The sequence below is a fragment of the Ictalurus punctatus genome, chromosome 7 (assembly GCF_001660625.3).
Source record: "Ictalurus punctatus breed USDA103 chromosome 7, Coco_2.0, whole genome shotgun sequence".
Lineage (NCBI taxonomy): Eukaryota > Metazoa > Chordata > Actinopteri > Siluriformes > Ictaluridae > Ictalurus > Ictalurus punctatus.
The window spans coordinates 30,328,822-30,347,599 of record NC_030422.2 but is presented as its reverse complement, the minus strand read 5'-3'; the positions used below and the strand labels follow the sequence as shown (position 1 = coordinate 30,347,599).

Sequence of the window (18,778 nt, the reverse complement as noted above, 5' to 3'; positions counted from 1 at the left end):
CGGGGGGGGGGTTAAATAACAAACCTAATTAAACCAAACGATAAACACCTGAGGCAAATCAGAGACTTAATCAGACTTAATGTCCGAGCGGGAAGTGAACGAAAACAGAAGAGTCACGTGACCAGCCAGCGGCCGTACCGCAGTGCCCTCTGCTGGCCGTGGCGTAACAATAAGTAATAATTCATTAAAAGCATGGGCTTCATAGAAATCGTTACCGAACTTTCTATCGGTGGTGTTCTTCTGTTGATGAAAGGTGTAGTAATTTTCATATTAGGAAAAGTGTCATAGTGGATCAGAGATGTTTCCTTAAAGCAAAAGTCAAATGGAATTTTATGTCCTGTGCTTTCTGTAGACCGTCTTTAAGCATATATTTTACTCCTCAAAATGTAAAAGATGATCTTGTAATAATTGTCCTGAGAAATGTAAAAGAGTTGTTACACACAACGTTTTCTCTGCGTTATTCTGATGCATAAGTTTTTATTAATACATTTCCAGGTTTAAAATAAGGTTTCTTTGCATAAAATTTTGAAATATAATATTTTCAAAGCCCTAATTGAATGACACAAATAACTGTGTTGCGATAGAATCTGAAATCAGTAGTGCTGTACAATTATTTTGTATTCATTTAAATATTCTGAAGTTTTACAAAAAAATATCCTTTTGAGATTGTTAATTTGTATAACTTTGTTTGTTTGTTTGGTTTAAAAAAATATTTTTAATTGCTTAAAAAGGTTGCTTTTTAAAGCCACAAACTGTCTCCTTACTCTCTTCTCAAGATTCCCTAAAGTGTTTCTTCCTCACGTCGTCTCTGGATTTGTGTCACCGAGTCACTTAGACTTGATACTCTGTCAACTTTGTTTAAATTGTAATAGTGAAAATGTATAACTTTAACATCTAGTGTTTGCAGTTTTCTGTACCTATAGAGCTGAAAATGTTTTTTTTGTTGTTGTTGTTGTTGTTTTTTTTTTTTTTTTTTTTTTAAATCAGTTGCCAAACTGTGTCCTCAAGAATTTTGTGGTCAATCCTGCTAAATTGTGATATAATGTCTAATAATGCATTTTAGGTGGTGGTGGTCATAGTGGGAAAGTCTTATTATTTGCCTGGGTGGTATTGGTGGTCAATCTAATGTTTTTTTGTTTTTTTTAATTTATAGATAGATTATCCTTTCTGAATGATCCTTTCTTCTGTTTTGATTATTTGATCAAGTTGTGCTTAATTCTGTGTGGTGGAAGAATTAAAAAAAACATAAGTCCATTGTAATGCTGTAAATCTTTCCTGGACGATGTAAAAATACTGCCATTTCACCAGAAGAAGAACCAGGAGACTGGTTTGAAGAACCAGGAGACTTGGAGCCAGGTTATAGTAAGAGAAATTGTAGTAAGAGACAAACCGGTTCCTCCTAGCCTAAAGATCAGATGTTCTCAACTAGCTTATATACTGGAGTGTGCGTGTGAAGAGACCAGGCAATTTACAAGGCTAAGATAAAGAGTAGACATAAACTCGGGCCCAAGATAGACTAAGAAATGGGACAAATACATAAAAACAGGCATGTGTACATTATAACTGGCATGCAGACATTGTGACAAAAACATCAAATGAAATGGATTCTTAATGATTAAATCATATATGTTCACACATAATCATGAAAAAAAAAGAAAATAAGAAATACATTCAACAGTAAAAATAATAGAATGTATTAATACAATTGGAAACAATTAAAAAAAAGTTGGGACAGTATGGAAAATGCTAATAAAAACAAAGAGGAGTTATTTGTAAATGTACTTGTATTTAAAAAACAAACAAAAAAAAACATACAAAGGCAAGGTGTTTTATGTTTTACTTAATTGTCATGTCCCGAGACGTAAGGGAGATTAGGACAGATGCAAGTGCAGTTAACAGTTTTATTGAGGGAGACACAGGCAGATAAATCCAGATCGTAATCCAAAAACGTAGTACAAAAACATGCAAAAGGTCGGGCGATCGGCAAACAGGTATAAACGGGGCAAAGCAGGAATCAAGGTCGCGGTCATGGAAAACAGAGTCAAGATACAAAATAAGAAACATAAACTATGACTAGGAACTGGGAGCGGAAAAACCAGCCTGGACTAAATGCACAAATCTAACATGAAACATAACATGGACCAGGACTATTTCTATCTACTGTCTCTAACATATCTAAATTAAACAAATCTAATACTTCACGTGTGTGCTGGGAGGCGCGCGGTATATATACAAACATAATCAGCGTTTTAAGTGCTGATGGCTGACACCAATCTAGACACACGCTTAAACAATAGCCAATGACAGAACAGGGAGGAGACATAACAAACATAACAAAAGCACGTGTCCATAGTAAACCATGTCACGATTGTCAACATACAAAGAGCGTGCCCACATGCTCTCCAGCACGCTGCTTAAAGGGGAAACCGTGACATTAATCAACTGCATAGTTTTTTGAAGATACATGTGTAAAAAGTGGCTCGCTCGTAATGACTATGCCACTCTGAGGAAACGGGGAAAACAACCCAAATAAAGACACACAACTACGATCCACTTAGAAAAGGCAAGAGACATGAGTTTTCATACAAAAAGAAATTTTATTTGAAGCTAAAAAGACTGGCCAAGAATTATTTAAAACCAGCAACCAACGCAGTCAGGCATTGGTCAAATAAAACAAACACAAGAAGGAATGAACAATAATCATCAGAGGAGGACTGAGGCTTCCTGTATGAAGGGCAGGCTAATACGACAGCACCAGCTATACAAAAAGGAAAAGAACCCCACCAATCAGAATCATACCCACAAAATTCACTGCAAATAAACACAGCAAATAATAACGACCCTAAGTGAAGTAAAGCCTAAGGTGCTACAAAGACACCCAAGACCCCCCCAAGCCTCAGGAAGCACTCTGCTCCTACAAGGAGAAAACAAACAAACAACAACAAAAAAAATCACATTGAGAAAAAAAACATGATAAAATAGGCACCAAAGCTACTAAGCAGAAAAACTTAAATAATAAATGAAAACAAACACATTCCAAATCAATTTACTAAATCCAATACAACAACAACAAAAAAAAAGAAACAGGTGTTACAACCTCAATTTGGAAAGCATATGACACCATTTAGCTCTTATAATAAAAATGAACAGTTTACCTACCGTGATCCGACGACAATACTCACGACGGCACATACGAAAATCATATGATAGCTTCTTAAATAGTTGTGCTCCAACTGCGACTACATTAAACTACCATGCTACACAGATGGGAGTCCTGACGGCACACTGGACTGAGAGTGAGCAGCACACCACACATGCACACTGTCTCGATAGCCCAATGTCACACTAAACAAGTAAATTGCATGATATAAGTGAGTAACACTAGCATCAAACAGCTAAGCAACACAGCTAAAAACACATACCTCCGTAATCCGTAGCAAGGAAAGGAAAGGGCAGGTTTCCGACCATGACACACTCCATGAAGCATAAACAACAGCTTATATACTGTGGTAGGGTGATGGCTCATTGGCCACGTATTAAATAATGGTGACGTTTTAATCATGTCACACAGTTCACTACATTCTATCCCCTATTTTTGTATCATCTACCCGAGGATGGTTTACAAATTCCTGGCATCAGAACTAGGGCCTAAACGACCCTGAAGTAATGTTAGATAAAGACCATGGAACAAATGCCGCATCCCTTAGATTCTCCACTGCTCGTGGAAGATGCCCATGCCCCCTCAAATGCAACATGCATTCTTGCTCGATGCTCTACAATCCACTTATGAACCCCCCACCCTGCCAGATTCCTGAACCCTTCCCAACGGGAAGTCAACAGGGAGTCTAGGTCTCTGTTATTATCAGGAAATATGGAGACTCACTTGTGGCCTGGTGATGAGTGGTACTATAGCAAGATCTGCGGGAGGCAAGATGCCCAATCGCACTTCCTGGAAGCAGGCAGAGTGCACAGAAGGTTATGAAGGGTTCAGTTGAACCGTTTGCATTGGGCGTTACCAACCAGATGATAGGGCGTCGTACAAGATTCTTCAGTCGTATATTTACTGAACGCATCTGTTAATACTAAAACATTTTTGTGCACAGAACGAGAAGGCTCAAGCATCATAAAATCAATAACCAAGATCTCATTGGGCTTAGACACTAAAACATGACCCATAAAGCCCAGACAAGTGGTTAGGTGAGATTAGCCAGCTGACATCGCTCGCATTACCAACACCACTGTTTCACTTCTGCAGACATCCTTGGTCAATAACACCACTGATGTATTAGTTCAGTAGTATGCTCAACACCCTGGTGTCCATGGTGTTGATGCAACTGGGTCAAAATGTCACGTTTTAAAGCCACAGGCAAAATCAACTATAGCGCCTCCTCACCCCCATCAGAGCATGACATGAGGTGATAACGGTGTCAGTCCTTTTTCAAGAGATCCTTTTTCAAGCTGGGAAATAACCCCTGCTCCCAAAATGCCAAAACCCTTTAAATATCAGGATCCACCTCCTGTAGCAAGCTCAGGTCCTCACAGGAAAAGCTGGGCAATGCTGTCACCACTTGATTGACCTGTACTACCGGTTCTGCCTCTGCTGTCTGCCTCACCACTCCTGACAAAACTGATTCTGTCTAGAGAGAGCATCAATGTTCTGGTTGTTCCTCCCAGAATGATACTGAACCTCAAAGTCGAAGGAGGCCAACTGAGAAGCCCAACATTGTTCAGTATCTCCCAAGGTTTTAAAGTTAGCTTTAATTCCTTTAAAAAATGTTTCATTCATTTATCTCATTGTAATAACAGTGATTGTATCTGTAATTGTTTCCTAGTGAAGAAAGTCCTGATCTTACCACCCCAAAGCAGAGAGCAATGTCTACAGTGTAAGTGTCTCGTCCATACACACAGGCACAGAAACACAACAAAAAAGCATCATCCACAAATTACAAGTTCAAATTCTGACGATGCCACAGCCATCCATGGCCAGGAGTACAAGAGAGCATAATTGGCCATGTTCTCATGGTGGTAGGGCATCTGACCTATCAATCACAGCGACAGTAGCCAATCATGGGTGTCTGTGAGTTCATGCTCGGGGAGCAGTCTGAAAAGATGTGGTGGGCTGGCTTCATGTGCCCCAGAGGAAGCATGTGACAGCCTTTGCCCTCCATGGTTGAAAGCTGTTGTGTGATAGGTGAGACCTAATGGGAGGGTGGGAACTGGCCATGACTAAATTAGGGAGAAAAGTATGGGAAGAAAATACAGCGCTGTAGTTGAATGATATTTTCTTTGAATATTTAGGTTACAGTTACACCATCACAAAGACAAAAAACATAAAACATTTTAAAATAATTTCTTTTCATTCCGTAAGATTCCTGTAAATTTACACTAGATCCCAACACAGCACACCAGTGCCTCCAACTGTTTGATTTGAGCAGAACAGTGATTGACAACCAGAATATCTGTGTAGTTATGGTCATGGTTATGGTGAACAGATATTTAAGCATCAAGAGCAGTATGAACATTCAGAGAGTTTTAACCATTACTCCCAGGTGTTGTGTACTGATTGTGTGTGAACCCAGTTACTGGGAGATGGAGTGGGAACATTGATGGTGTCAGTTAGGAAATTACTTCACATTTACATGATACTAATGTTGCTATTTATTATTATATAAAGACTATGTCTATTTCAATTGTAATTTGTGTACAACTCTACTGTCACAGCTCAGTCAGATAAGAACTCAATTTCCCAAGATGCAACACCCACTTCTCATGCACGCATGCGCTCACCATCCCCAGAGTTCTGATCAGACACACCAGGCACCAATCACACACACACACACACTCTCACCGCTAGTACTTAGGGATGTCATTCACCTAGAGTCAGTGCGAAGTATACGCTCAGTCAACTCGTTTCTCTGCGTTACCAAGCCGATGTAGTTAGTTAGTCTTCTTGTTATCCTCGACCCTTGTTTCCGGTTTAATAACTTTGTTGTAGAATTTTCCAATATATTTTACATTTACAGCACTTGGCAGACGCTCTTATCCAGGGTGATTTACATTTATTTAATTTATATATCTGCGGGTTAAGGGCCTTGCTCAAGGGCCCAACAGTGGCAATTTAGCAGTGCTGAGGTTTGAACTCATGACCTGCTGAGCAGTAGACCAACACCACAACCACTGAGCTACCACTACCCAGAGGTATTATTATTATTATTATTATTATTATTATTATTAACAACAACTGAAATAAGTAGTTAAGCTATGCTACCCAGCCTGCCTGACAACCCTTGTAATTACCCTTGTCAGTAGACGGAGCTAATAAAACAATCTAATTAGTAAATACGTAAGATGAACACCAGCTTGACCAGGAAATTGGCTGATCCACCATCTAAAACCATCTGAACACCAGCTTTGCCAGGCTGGGAGACCAGCTTGAACAACTTGGCAAGGCTGGGAGAGCAACTTAAACCAGCTACATCCAGCTTAAACCAGCAAAGACCCGCCAACCAACATAGGCTAGTTTTAGCTGTAATTTTTTTTTCAGTAGGGACACCTGGCAACTCTATTCTTACTTTATCGGAAACGAAAGTGAAACACCTGTTAACCTCTGAAAGAGACACACCTGTGTTCCACACGGCTTTTACAGCCTGAACCAAGAAGTGTGAGCTGCTCTAAGTGACTGTGTGAGTTTGTGTTATAGTAAAATGGCAGAAGCGAATATTTCAGTAGCTCAGGACCACTTCAGCTGTCCAATCTGTCTGGATCTACTCAAGGATCCAGTGACTATTCTCTGTGGACACACTTTCTGTATGGTGTGTATTAATGGCTGCTGGGATCAGGAGGATCCGAAGGGAGTCTATAGCTGTCCTCAGTGTAGACAAACCTTCACTCCAAGACCTGTTGTGAGTAAAAACACTGTTCTGGCTGAAGTAGTGGAGACACTGAAGAAGACGGGACTCCAAGCTACACGTCCTGCTCACTGTTCAGCTGGACCTGAAGATGTGGAGTGTGATTTCTGCACTGGGAGAAAATCCAAAGCCATCAAGTCCTGTCTGGTGTGTCTGGCCTCTTTCTGTGAAACTCACCTCCAGCCTCACTATGAATCTCCTACCTTTAAGAAGCACAAGCTGGTGGAAGCCTCCAGACGATTCCAGGAGCAGATCTGCTCTCAGCATGACAAACTGCTGGAGGTTTACTGTCACACTGAGCAGCAGTGTATCTGTGCTTTGTGTATATTAGATAAACATAAAGGACATGATACAGTATCAGCTGCAGCAGGACGAGTTGAGAAACAGGTAACAATATCTTTTAACAATAGCTTTAAAATCTGTATAGCTTGAGTAAAATTGCATTTGTCTGAGGCCAGTGAAATGCCGTTGTTCTGTTTATAAAGTTTATAGAATTTCTCTCATTTAATTCCTTTAACACACTGAGGGTGAATTATGTGCTGTGGTACTGTTTAGAAGCAGTTGTTGGAGGTGCAGGGAACAACCAGGCAGAGAATCCAGGAGAGAGAGAAGCAGCTTCAGGAACTGACAAAGGCTGTGAAGACTCACAAGGTGAGTTTGGAACTGAAACAGCTGTTTCAGGATCAGTCGGACTCTTCTCTTACCATATAGTCATTGAATGAAGTTCTAGTAAAAGAACTGAATAAGCCCCCCCATCCCTGTTCTGTAATTGCTACAGTACATATCACATGCTAAATGTCATATAAAGCTCTCATTATCGTTAAGTTCACTTGTGTATCATACAACATGCTGCAACATATTTAACATAAAGTACTATACTGTATATATAAAGTCCTTTCTCACTACCATCAAGGAAAGGACTCAAACTAGTTGATCTCTCTTTCTCTCACTCTGTCACTGTCTGTGTGTGTGTGTGTGTGTGTGTGTGTGTGTGTGTGTGTGTGTGTGTGTGTGTGTGTGTGTGTGTGTGTGTGTGTGTGTGTGTGTGTGTGTGTGTGTGTGTGTGTGTGTGTGTGTGTGTGTGTGTGTGTGTGTCTAATAGCACTCTGCACAAACAGCAGTGCATGAAACTGTGAAGTTATTTACTGCTCTGATCAAATCCATCGAGAGAAGATGTTCTGAACTGACAGCGCTGATCAGAGCTCAGGAGAAAGCTGCAGTGAGTCGAGCTGAAGAAGTCATGAAGCAACTGGAGCAGGAGATTGCAGAGCTGAAGAGGACAGACACTGAGATGGTGAAGCTTTTGGACACAGAGGATCCCATTTATTTCCTCCAGGTAACAGCACTGAAGAGAATAATCAAATAAAGTTAGCATAAAATTACATAAAGACTACAAAGATCTACACGTAAAGACTACAAAGCAGTCCAGACTACAAAAGGAACTAAAAGGTTACTGAAATCTTCTGTTAGCAAAATGTTGTTATGAGAATATAGCAGTGATTTTGGAGTTAAAGCAGAGAATTGCGTTGCAGTGATCCTAAGCTTGGGTTACTGTCTGTATAGAGTTTCAGCACATGTCCTCTCTGTGTGTGCATGGGTTTCCTCCCACCTCCCAAAGACATTCCAGTAGGATATGGAGGTAAAAAAAAATCAATATTCATAATATTGAAATATCTAAATTTGAAAAGCACCCTTCTTTATTTATTTAGTATGAATTAGCATCCTTGATATTAAAAAAAAAATTCAGTGTTCAGACACTCATATTTTCTGGTTTTCAAAAAAGAATCAAGCTTTTATATTTAAATGTATTTTTTCAGTGTTCACAGATTCAGATTCAATAATTCAGTTTTCAGCTATTTATATATATATGTATTCAGTTTGCTAATTTCAGTGCTCAAGTTCAGCCAGTCAAATTCAGGTTACAAAATTCAGCATGAAAACATTCAAGCTTCACTTCCTGGTTACTCAGAGCTAGGCAAAGGCAATCGAGCCTGGAGCATGCTGTGCCATTTTGCATCTCCTGCCATTCAGTGTCTCCCCCTCTCAGAACTGCACACCTGTCTCACTATAGCACACACCTGATACCTATTTGTGTCTTTCATTCATTCTCTTTCTCTCACTCTGTGAGTGTTTGTTTAAATATAGATACTTGCTTTTCTTTTTGAAAACCTGAATTTTAAAATATGAATCTCTGAACCCTGTAAAAAGAAAACTCAGGGATGTTAATTCAAAATAAAGACAGATGTGTGATTTTCAACCTTATATATTTCAGTATTATACAGGTAATTATCTTTTTATTTTTAATATTAAGAATTCAATTTTACTTTTCTAATTCAAATCTGTCACTTTTTTTTTTTTTTACTTCCATAGTAGGATTGACTAAGATAAATTGCACCTAGGGGTGAATGAGTGTATGAATGTGTGTGTGCATAACGCCCCACGATGGACTGGCATCCCATACAGGGTTTATTCCTGCCTAATGCTTAGTGTTTCCAGGATAAGCTCCAGATCCACTGCAACCCTGCTAGGGATAAGTGGTTACTGAATGTGAGTGTGCGAGAGTCAGATTTACTGGAATATATTATTCTTCTGAAGCCATCCATGTGAAAGCACTTGTTTGGACGCATATAAAAATATTTTCTGTTTTTGATTCCACCCAAAAATGGGCATTTTCAGCATAGTGTAATAAATGATCTGTGGGGTATTTTGAGCTGAAACTTTAGACACATTCTGGGGACACCTGAGACTTACATTACATATTGTAAGATGGCTTAAAATAGGTCTCCTTTATTTAATACGTTGTTCCCTGACACTCTCACTGTAGACTCCCACTAAATCAAACCCCACCTGCCACATACTTCTTGTGACCAGCTTTGTACAGTTTGCTGTGTGACAGTTTTTGTTTTTTTTTGAATGGTTAAAGATAAACTGGCACATGGGCACACTCTTTTTTATTAGAAGACTACAAATACTCCTATTGCAATGTGTACAAGCACCAGTCCATGTCACATGTTTGTTCTATACTGTCACTTCCTGTGTGGTTTCACTTCTTTTCCTTTTGATTATTTTTTAATTCTCTTTGTTTCTCTTTGTCTCTATGTAGAGTTTTCGGTCCCTCTTGACCCATCCTGGATCTGCAGATTTACCCATCATCGAGGTCAGTTCTTTCCTCTCTTTTGAAGATGTAGTAAAGTATGTGTCTCCGCTGCAAGAGAAGGTGGAAGCGTGCTCTAAAGAGCAGTTTGAGAAGATATCAAGTGAAGGTAAGACAGAGCTACTAACATTGCATTCTCTTCAAATATATTTAGCACAACGAATTCCATAAAAGTTCAATAATATTACACAATACACAATATCATATTCGATTTATTTGTGATTGTGCCAGAGGTGCTTGCAAGAAATATAATTTCAGCTCCTAAGTAACTCTAAAATGCTGCTTTTTTATATCACATTGTAGACGTAACTATACAACATTTCTGATTCTTTTTGTTTTATATACCTAAAAGCATAAATATTGCTATTTGAGCATAGATCAGCTTTTTTTTAATCTATATGCAGCCATAAATCATAATAAGTCTTATAATAAATGTTTATACTTGTACTGTATGTGTTTATGTAAGATTTTTTGTTTTCCCATCATCATGTGATGACGTGGGCTTGACCTTTCATGCCTACATATTTTATTCAGGCAGCAGACCAGTGAGTGGGTGTGGCCTGTTACAGAGAGAAGGGACACAGTTTTAAGACCGTGTTCAGCAATTTATTTAATTTCTCTATGTTCTTATGATTGTTTTCAATAACGAAATTAAGTATTCAAAACATAAAGCATCTACTGCGATTCCTCCACGGAAGTGTCGGAAAGGGTCACAACACTAACATAGTGGGGTTCGCACACTTTCTCCCTGTAGGCCTGGACTGCAGTGGTTTACAAAGGGTCGCTTTCTTCCTAAACTGTCTCTTGATAGGTTTTTTAAGGGACAATAAGCCTTTATTTCTGGCAGTGTTTCAAGATGATGTTTTGGTGAAAGCTTTAATATGGCTGATTAAGCTCAGATCTGAGTGTAGTAGAACCCCAGGATGTCGGACTTGGTCTTTGGTTTTTAGCCCCATGGAGTCAAGATGTACAATAATTCTGAGCTGGTCCCCCTGCCTGCCAAACACAAAAACCTCTGCTTTGTCCTTATTTAATTGAAGGAAATTTTGACTGATTAAACTATTTATATGCTCCATCCACTGACACAATGAATCTCTTGGCTTGTAATCGTGTGGTGAGAAAACAACATATAGTTGAGTATCATCTGCTTAACTATGGTAAGGAATGTTCTGTAGAATTTGATATAATGGGAACATGTAGAGATTAAATAAAATGGCTCCAAGAATTGAACCTTGTGGGATAACGCGTGTCATTATGGTGATGTCATTTAAAACCTTTATAAGCGCAGTCTCTGTCCTGTGGTGTGGTCAGAAACCTGATAGAAATTTGTCAAAATATCAATTTACATTAAGAAATGTACTAAGTTGGTTGTAAACAATTTTCTCAATTAATTTACCTACGAAGGGAAGATTTGAAACAGGTCTGTAGTTGCTTAGTTTGGAAGCATCCAGGGATCTTTTCTTTAAGAGGAGTTTAATAACTGCTGTTTTTAATGATCTTGGGAAAATACCTTTTAAGAGTGAGCTATTAATAATTTGTTGAAGTTCTGTAGCTATACAGCAGAAAATGTATTTAAAAAAGCCAGTTGTTAAAAAAAAAAAAAAAAAAAGCAGTTGCCAAACTATGTCCTTGTGAATTTTGTGATAAATCCTGCTAAATAGTGAAATAGTGACTACTTTGATTTTAGGTGGTGGTAATGGTAGAAAGTATTAGTTGCCTGTGTGGTACAGATCGTCAGCGTAATGTTTTTTTACTTTATTGGTAGATTGAGATTAAGATTATTCTTTCTTCTGTTTTGCTCAATCCTCTGTGGTGGTAGAATACAAAACATGAGTCCATTTTAAAATAAAAAAATATATAGAATGTAATAATACAATTAGGAACCTATTATTATCTGACTCACTTCTAAAGAACAATTCATACTTTGGGCTATGCCTACTTCCTGAATGTGATGCTTGTTTGCTCTCTCAATGCTATTGTCATTTTGTCTAATTTTATAGATAACAGTGTCAGAAACCATAACAGCAATTCTGTTTGTGATACTGAACAGCTGCAAGTGGTTGCATGGTTTAGGCATGCAGTTTGCAGTATATACAGTATAAGCTGCACTTACTTATTAGTCATATTATCCTTGTAGCTGCAGTGCAATAATAAAGAATCAAGCCATAGGCTTAAAATGTCTTGACTAATTGAAAACATTTATATCATACTGTATGTTTGACTGGACAGTTCCCTTAAAAAAAAAGTGTTCTTTTGTCTCATTGTAATAACAGCGATTGTACCTGTAACTGTGTTTAACTGTTTCCTAGTGAAGAAAGTCCTGATCTTACCACCCCAAAGCAGAGAGGAATGTCTAAAGTGTAAGTGTCTCTTCCACACACAGGCACAGAAACACAACAAAAAAGCATCATCCAAAAATTTATTAAAGTTCAAATCCTGATGATGCCACAGCCATCCAAGGCCAGGAGTCCAAGAGAGCATAATTGGCCATGCTCTCAGGGTGAGAGGAGCAACTGACCTGCCAATCATGGGTGTCTGTGAGCTCATGCTCGGGGAGCAGTGCGAAAAGATGTGGTGGGCTGGCTTCATGTGCCTAAGAGGAAGCATGTTGTAGCCTTTGCCCTCCACGGTTGAAAGATAGGTGAGACCTAATTGGAGGGTGGGAATTGGCCATGACTAAATTAGGGAGAGGTTTTTTGTGGAAAAAAATATAGCGCTGTAGTAGGATTAAGTTTTCTTTAAATATTTAGGTTACAGTTACGCCACCACAAAGACAAAAAAACATAAAACATTTTTAAATAATTTATTTCCTTTCCATCAGATTCCTGTCAACTCACACTGGATCCCAACACAGTACATCACAGCCTCCAACTGTCTGCATCGAACCGAATGGCAACTGACAGAGGTGAACAGTTGGGTTATGATTATATTAATAATTTGTATGGCCAACAGGTACATTGGTATCAGGAGAGGTTTGAACATCCAGAGAGCTTTAACTATTACCACCAGGTGTTGTGTAGTGAGAGTGTGTGTGAACCCTCTTACTGGGAGGTGCAGTGGAGTGGGAATAATGGGGTTTCTATAGCACTGTCCTATAAAGACATCAGTAGGAAGGGAAGCAGTTATGAGTGTGAGTTTGGACGCAATGATAAGTCCTGGAATTTAATGTGCAACTCCTCTAGTTACTCGTTCTTACACAACAACCAAGAAACTAATATCTCCATGAGCCCCAGCCCCTCTAGAATAGGAGTGTTTGTTGATTACAAGGCAGGAACTCTCTCTTTCTACGGCGTCTCTGACACGATGAAGCTCCTCCACAGAGTTCACACCACGTTCACTCAGCCTCTTTACCCCGGGTTTGGGCTAAATTCTTATTCAGCAGTAGAACTGTGCAATTGAAAACAGATAATTTTGGAAGATTATCTCTGTATGGTATATATTACTATAAAGTCTATAAAGAAATTCTATTAAAAAAAACTAACCAGGGTAAACCAAAAAATAAAAATACAGTCAGTAAAAATTGGATAAAAGTCAATGATAGAATCTACGAAAGTAAATTGTGTTAAAATTAAAGTAGAAATGAATTGTATAGTCTATGTGTTCATACCTACCACTGTTCTTCATGTAAACAGGTACACAAAATGTATTTCCTTGCTTTGTCTTTGCATTGCTTGATACACATTTACATTTGTGGATTTTGGCAGATGCCCTTATCTAGAGCGAGTTATATTTATCCCACGTATACAACTGAGAAGCTGAGGGTTAAGGGCCTTGCTTAAGGGCCCAGCAGTGCCAATGCTGGGATTTGAACTCATGCAGGTCTGATCAGTAGTCCAGTGTCTTAAACACTGAGCTACCCTAAATACCCTAGATAAATATCCTGCAGTTTTGGGGAAGCCGTTGAAGTAATGGATTCTGTAGCCTTCATGACTATGCCTCAGCAGGGAAGAGTGTTGTTTCTTTACCACGAAGTAATGTTGCCTGTCCGGATACTCTCTAATGTGCACTGTTAAATGTTTGTGAGAGTTTTTTCAGCATACAGAGGTAGTACAGGTGTTGTTGTACCTTCTTCACTAGCATCTGAGAATCATATGACCAGCTCAAATCCTCTGAGGTAGGAGTGCTCAGGTACTCTCTCCTCAGGGCTTCCACTTACTCCAAGTAGGCCCATTCATTATTACTGGTGTTCAGTCCTAGTACAGAGGTGTCATCAGCAACCTTGACAATGATGTTGGGGCGGTTTGTGGTGATACAACTGTATACAAGTAATCAGTGTCTGATTCACTAAACGGTTGCACATCAGAACAAGTGCAAATGATGAATCAGCATCAGCTGTGTGGAAACAAGCTCCTGTCCTCTAGTCCCTTATTTATGTCATTTATATATGACCAACTCCAATTTACCCCAGTGTACATCTAATTAACATGAAACACTCCCTAATGAATTCTAACTAATGTTACAACAGTGAGCAATAAAAGTAATGTATTCAGGAGGCTACAGTCATCCAAGATCCAACGGAAGAAAATAATTGAGGGAATAGTGAGCTAATAAAGACCCATGTCTGTATATTCCATGTCTGTGTATAAACGTTATAGTGCTAACACTGTTCAAACTGCATTATCTACATTGTAATACAAGACTCCTATTTACACAGTAATGATTCTCAATGTTATTTTCTATTTTCATTCTTATTACTCTTGCTATAATTATCGATGATACTGGTTTTGATGATTTAACTGCAAATCAAGCATTTATTAGTCGGATAAAATTGTATGCTTCAATATATCCTACAGACACACTGACCAGATGTCAGTTTAATTTTACAAAAACACCTATGAAACTTTTACTTAATCTGTAATGTTTGACATTCTACAGCTTGAATCTGATCAATAAGTTTAATATCAGGTCTGGTAATCTAATATAATTCAAGATAGAATATATACCAGGATTATATAAATTATATAATGTTATGTAAAGCAGTGGCATTAAAGCTGCTGCTGAAATATACTTAACTATAATATAACCAATGTACTTTACTGTAATATAAACAATAAACTTTACTGTAATTGCAGAATTGATGCCTTGTCATTGACTTATTTACAAACTGCCTTGAAATTCTTTCTTTTTTCCACTGTTATGACTAATTTGAACCCTCATATTATAATTAAACATAAGACTTTTGGGGTTACATTAGCATTTTCCACCAGATTCTGCTTTGGAGAAGCTGAAGTGCACTTGAAACAGCCAGTATTTTCAACTTTACACTTCTCACTGTGAGGTCTGTAACTCTATGGAGGGAGTAGGACATAGTCTTCATCACTTCAGAATGGACGCTCAACCGTTGTACCCCTGACAAGGACAGAATGTGTGTGTTTTTTTTTGTTTTGTTTTGTTTATTTATTTCTGCAACATAAAACATTGAGACCTGCTGTCCATCAGTACTCTAATCAGGCATGGAAGCCAAAGCATGAGAGTAAGGGTGAGGTTTATTAATGCATTTATTTATTTGAATTCTTTTTAACTACACTCACTGTCCACTTTATTAGGAACACATTAGGAAAAATGCATAAATGTGCAGGTGTACAGGTGTTCCTAATAAAGTGACGGTGAGTGTAGCTATGGGCTATTTAAAGTAATTTTACTAAACAATATGTATGGGTTTGCCGTCATTTCAAGTTTTAAATTATTTAAAATCTCAAAATCGTGCCAACTTTTTTGTATCTGAAAAACATGCTCCAGCTGTTATTAACCTCTCCTGCTTTTCTGACTGGTGTCTGGAATCTCGTTTTTTAAAATGCAAATGGTTTTTCTTTACATCAAATTCTTGTCAATTGAGACTGAATCCTAACACAGCTAATAAGCTCCTCTGTCTGTCTGAGGAGAACACGTTGGTGACCTGCAGTTCAACACAACAGTCCTATCCTGATCATGCTGAGAGGTTTGACTCTTATCTCCAGGTGTTGTGTACAGAGAGTGTATGTGGACGCTGTTACTGGGAGGTTGAGTGGAGTGGGAATAAAGGGGTTTCTTTAGCAGTCTCATATAAAGACATCAGCAGGAAGGGAAACGGTATTGAGTATAAGTTTGGATTCAATGATCAATCCTGGAGATTGTTTTGCTCTCCAAATGAATTCATATTCGGTCAAAATAACAGACAATTTAGTGTCCCAGTAATGCCCAGCTCCTCCAGAATAGGAGTGTATGTGGATCATAGGGCAGGGATTCTGTCCTTCTACGGCGTCTCTGACACAATGAAGCTCCTCCACAGAGTTCACACCACGTTCACTCAGCCTCTTTACCCCGGGTTTGTGGTTTGTAAAGGATCAAGGGTTAAACTATGTCATTTAAAATAGATCATTTTCAGAGCTTTGTGATACCAGTGGATTTTTGTGTGTGTCTGTTTCTGCATGCAGTTTGATGGGGGTTACCTCAAAACAACAGTGCACTGCAATAGCAAAAGAAATATACGATGAGACTATGTGAATAAATAAATAAAAATCTGATTTGAGACAAGAACTGACATCTAATAAACTAACATCTTCATATTGTTTTTTTAAAAAATACAGTTTTATACTGAAAACAAATGACACTGCTACAGATCAAAATAAATAAATAAATAAAAAGTAAAACCTTCTCATCGGGCAACACTGCTCCAATTGTAGAATAGTAAGAACAGTAGAAATGAGTCTTTAAAAAAAATAAAAAAATAATTATGTTTAAAAACATGAAAGAGTCTCACATACATTATATTACTGTTACGCCACGGCCAGCAGATGGCACACCGGCACGGCTTCTGACTGGTCACGTGACTCTTTTGTTTTCGTTCGCTTCCCGCTTGGACACTGAATTAAATTTGATCATGTCTCTGATTTGCCCAGGTGTCCATGTTTTGGGTTAATTAGGTTTGTTATTTAAACCCCCCGTGTGACTGCGCACATCGCGCAGTATTATAGTTGGACTGGTTTGTGTCTAACGGCTGATGTGGTTCCCGGTTATGGTTGTCTACTGTTAATAAAGACGTTGACCTGCATCCGCCTCCGGTCTACGTTTCGTAACAATTATCTGTGGCAACATAGTAGTTGTAGCTAATAAATTGATCATTTATTGTAATTATGATGATAGTATGGATCGTGATCAGTCTGTAAACCTAAATATACAAACCGCATAATGGTACAGTGTTGGTTTAAGGTAGCATGGATACTAAACACAAGAAACGGTGTACTGAGCTATTATTATTATTATTATTATTATTATTATTATTATTATATGCATACAGTCTGAAGCCTTTCAACCAACGGGATCACAATCAGGTGTGAGTGAGCGCCCTGTCTTATTTAAAGAACAGGGATCTATCAAAGTCTGATCTCTTTTTTCTGGTAATTTTTCTGGTAAAGTATTTTGGCATGAGCAAGAGAGACTTCTGAAAACCTAAGAAAAATAGTTGTTGTTGCTCACCTGGCTAGAAAATGTTACATCCAGGTCCCCAGCGCAAAGCAGCACTTCAGTTTGTATTTTATTACACAATTGAGGGATTAGTGAGCTAATCAAGACCAGTGTCTGTATATTCCACATCTGTGTGGTAAGACAGTAGTGCTAACACTGTTCAAACGGCATTATCTACATTGCAAAACAAGACTCACAGTAATGATTCTCAGTGTTATTCCTGTATTTTTATTGTTATTACTGTTACACTTGTTAAAGAATCAGGAACTCCTAGCACTCTTGCTATATTTATTGATGAGACAGGTTTTGATTATTTACAACAACAAAAAAAAAAAAAATTCCAAATCAAGCATTTTTTCAGCTGGATAAAGTACTGTGCTGCAATATATCCTACAGGAACTCCTGATGTGAGTTTAATGTGACAGAAACACCTATGATGCAACTTATGGAGAGATTTGGTGCCGTGTCTTCTGCATGTTGTAGTCACAATTCCTAGATCCCAATCTTGTTAAAATCGAATGACTAATACCCAGGTGTTCTGTACTTTTACTTTACCTGTATTCTTTGACAGGGGGGCAGGAGCTCAGGCGAGGGGGGAAAAGGCACCCCTCTCATTATTATGCTGGAATTGGTAAATCAGCTGAATCATTGTTGTGCATCAGTGACAGAAATTAACTTTTACATTAAGGGGTGATATTTACCCCCTTAAATTTATTTCCGGGGCATTTTTTTTTTTATTATTTTTTTTAAACCTTTATAGGGTAAGGCTATCAAGTTTTTTTTCTAACCTTATTAAATGTATGTGTCACCTTCCATGTCAAACTCTTAAATTTAATCAATGAGTCTGTTTAGAATAATAAGACACTATAGGGCTGTTATCAATGAAGTGAAATCAATATCAACAAAATCCATCTTTGCACGGGAGAGGTACGGCACAGGATCTGCATCTGAAGTGGCGGTTAGATGTATTTACACAGACTGTTTAATGCAGCTCAGAGGTGGCATGAATGCATCTAAAAATATATAACTGTTCTGCTTTGTTTGGAGCTATTTACATTGGTGAAATAAAACAAAAACAGTTCAAATTGACAATATTATGTCCAAAAATTGTCACTTAATATTAACTTATTATTTATTGATGTCACGGATCGTGACGGAGCGAAGATAGGACGGATGCAAGTGCAGTATGAACAGTTGTTTATTTTTAAGAGACAGGCAGACAAATCCAAAACAGGCGAAGGTCAGGCGATCGGCAAACAGGCATACACAGGGT

General features: G+C 38.3%; 2 protein-coding genes across 5 annotated transcripts in view; both read left to right on the top strand.

The window, feature by feature from the left end:
• The window catches only part of LOC128633060 (tripartite motif-containing protein 29), an 11,821-nt gene extending 10,561 nt beyond the window's left edge, over nucleotides 1-1,260 (top strand). For all 4 annotated transcript variants that reach the window (XM_053681659.1, XM_053681661.1, XM_053681660.1 and 1 more), the window contains one exon: nucleotides 1-1,260. This exon is cut by the window's left edge and continues 1,245 nt beyond it. The gene's annotated coding sequence lies outside the window, so the exon portion shown is untranslated.
• A 5,387-nt stretch (nucleotides 1,261-6,647) lies between these two features.
• On the top strand, nucleotides 6,648-16,548 carry LOC128633065 (tripartite motif-containing protein 16-like). The gene is made up of 7 exons (XM_053681684.1): nucleotides 6,648-7,295; nucleotides 7,464-7,559; nucleotides 8,011-8,244; nucleotides 10,012-10,171; nucleotides 12,372-12,422; nucleotides 12,884-12,974; nucleotides 15,965-16,548. The coding sequence occupies exons 1-7, from the start codon at nucleotides 6,705-6,707 to the stop codon at nucleotides 16,413-16,415; spliced, it is 1,674 nt and encodes a 557-aa protein (XP_053537659.1). The 5' UTR covers nucleotides 6,648-6,704; the 3' UTR covers nucleotides 16,416-16,548.
• The last annotated feature ends 2,230 nt before the right edge of the window (nucleotides 16,549-18,778 follow it).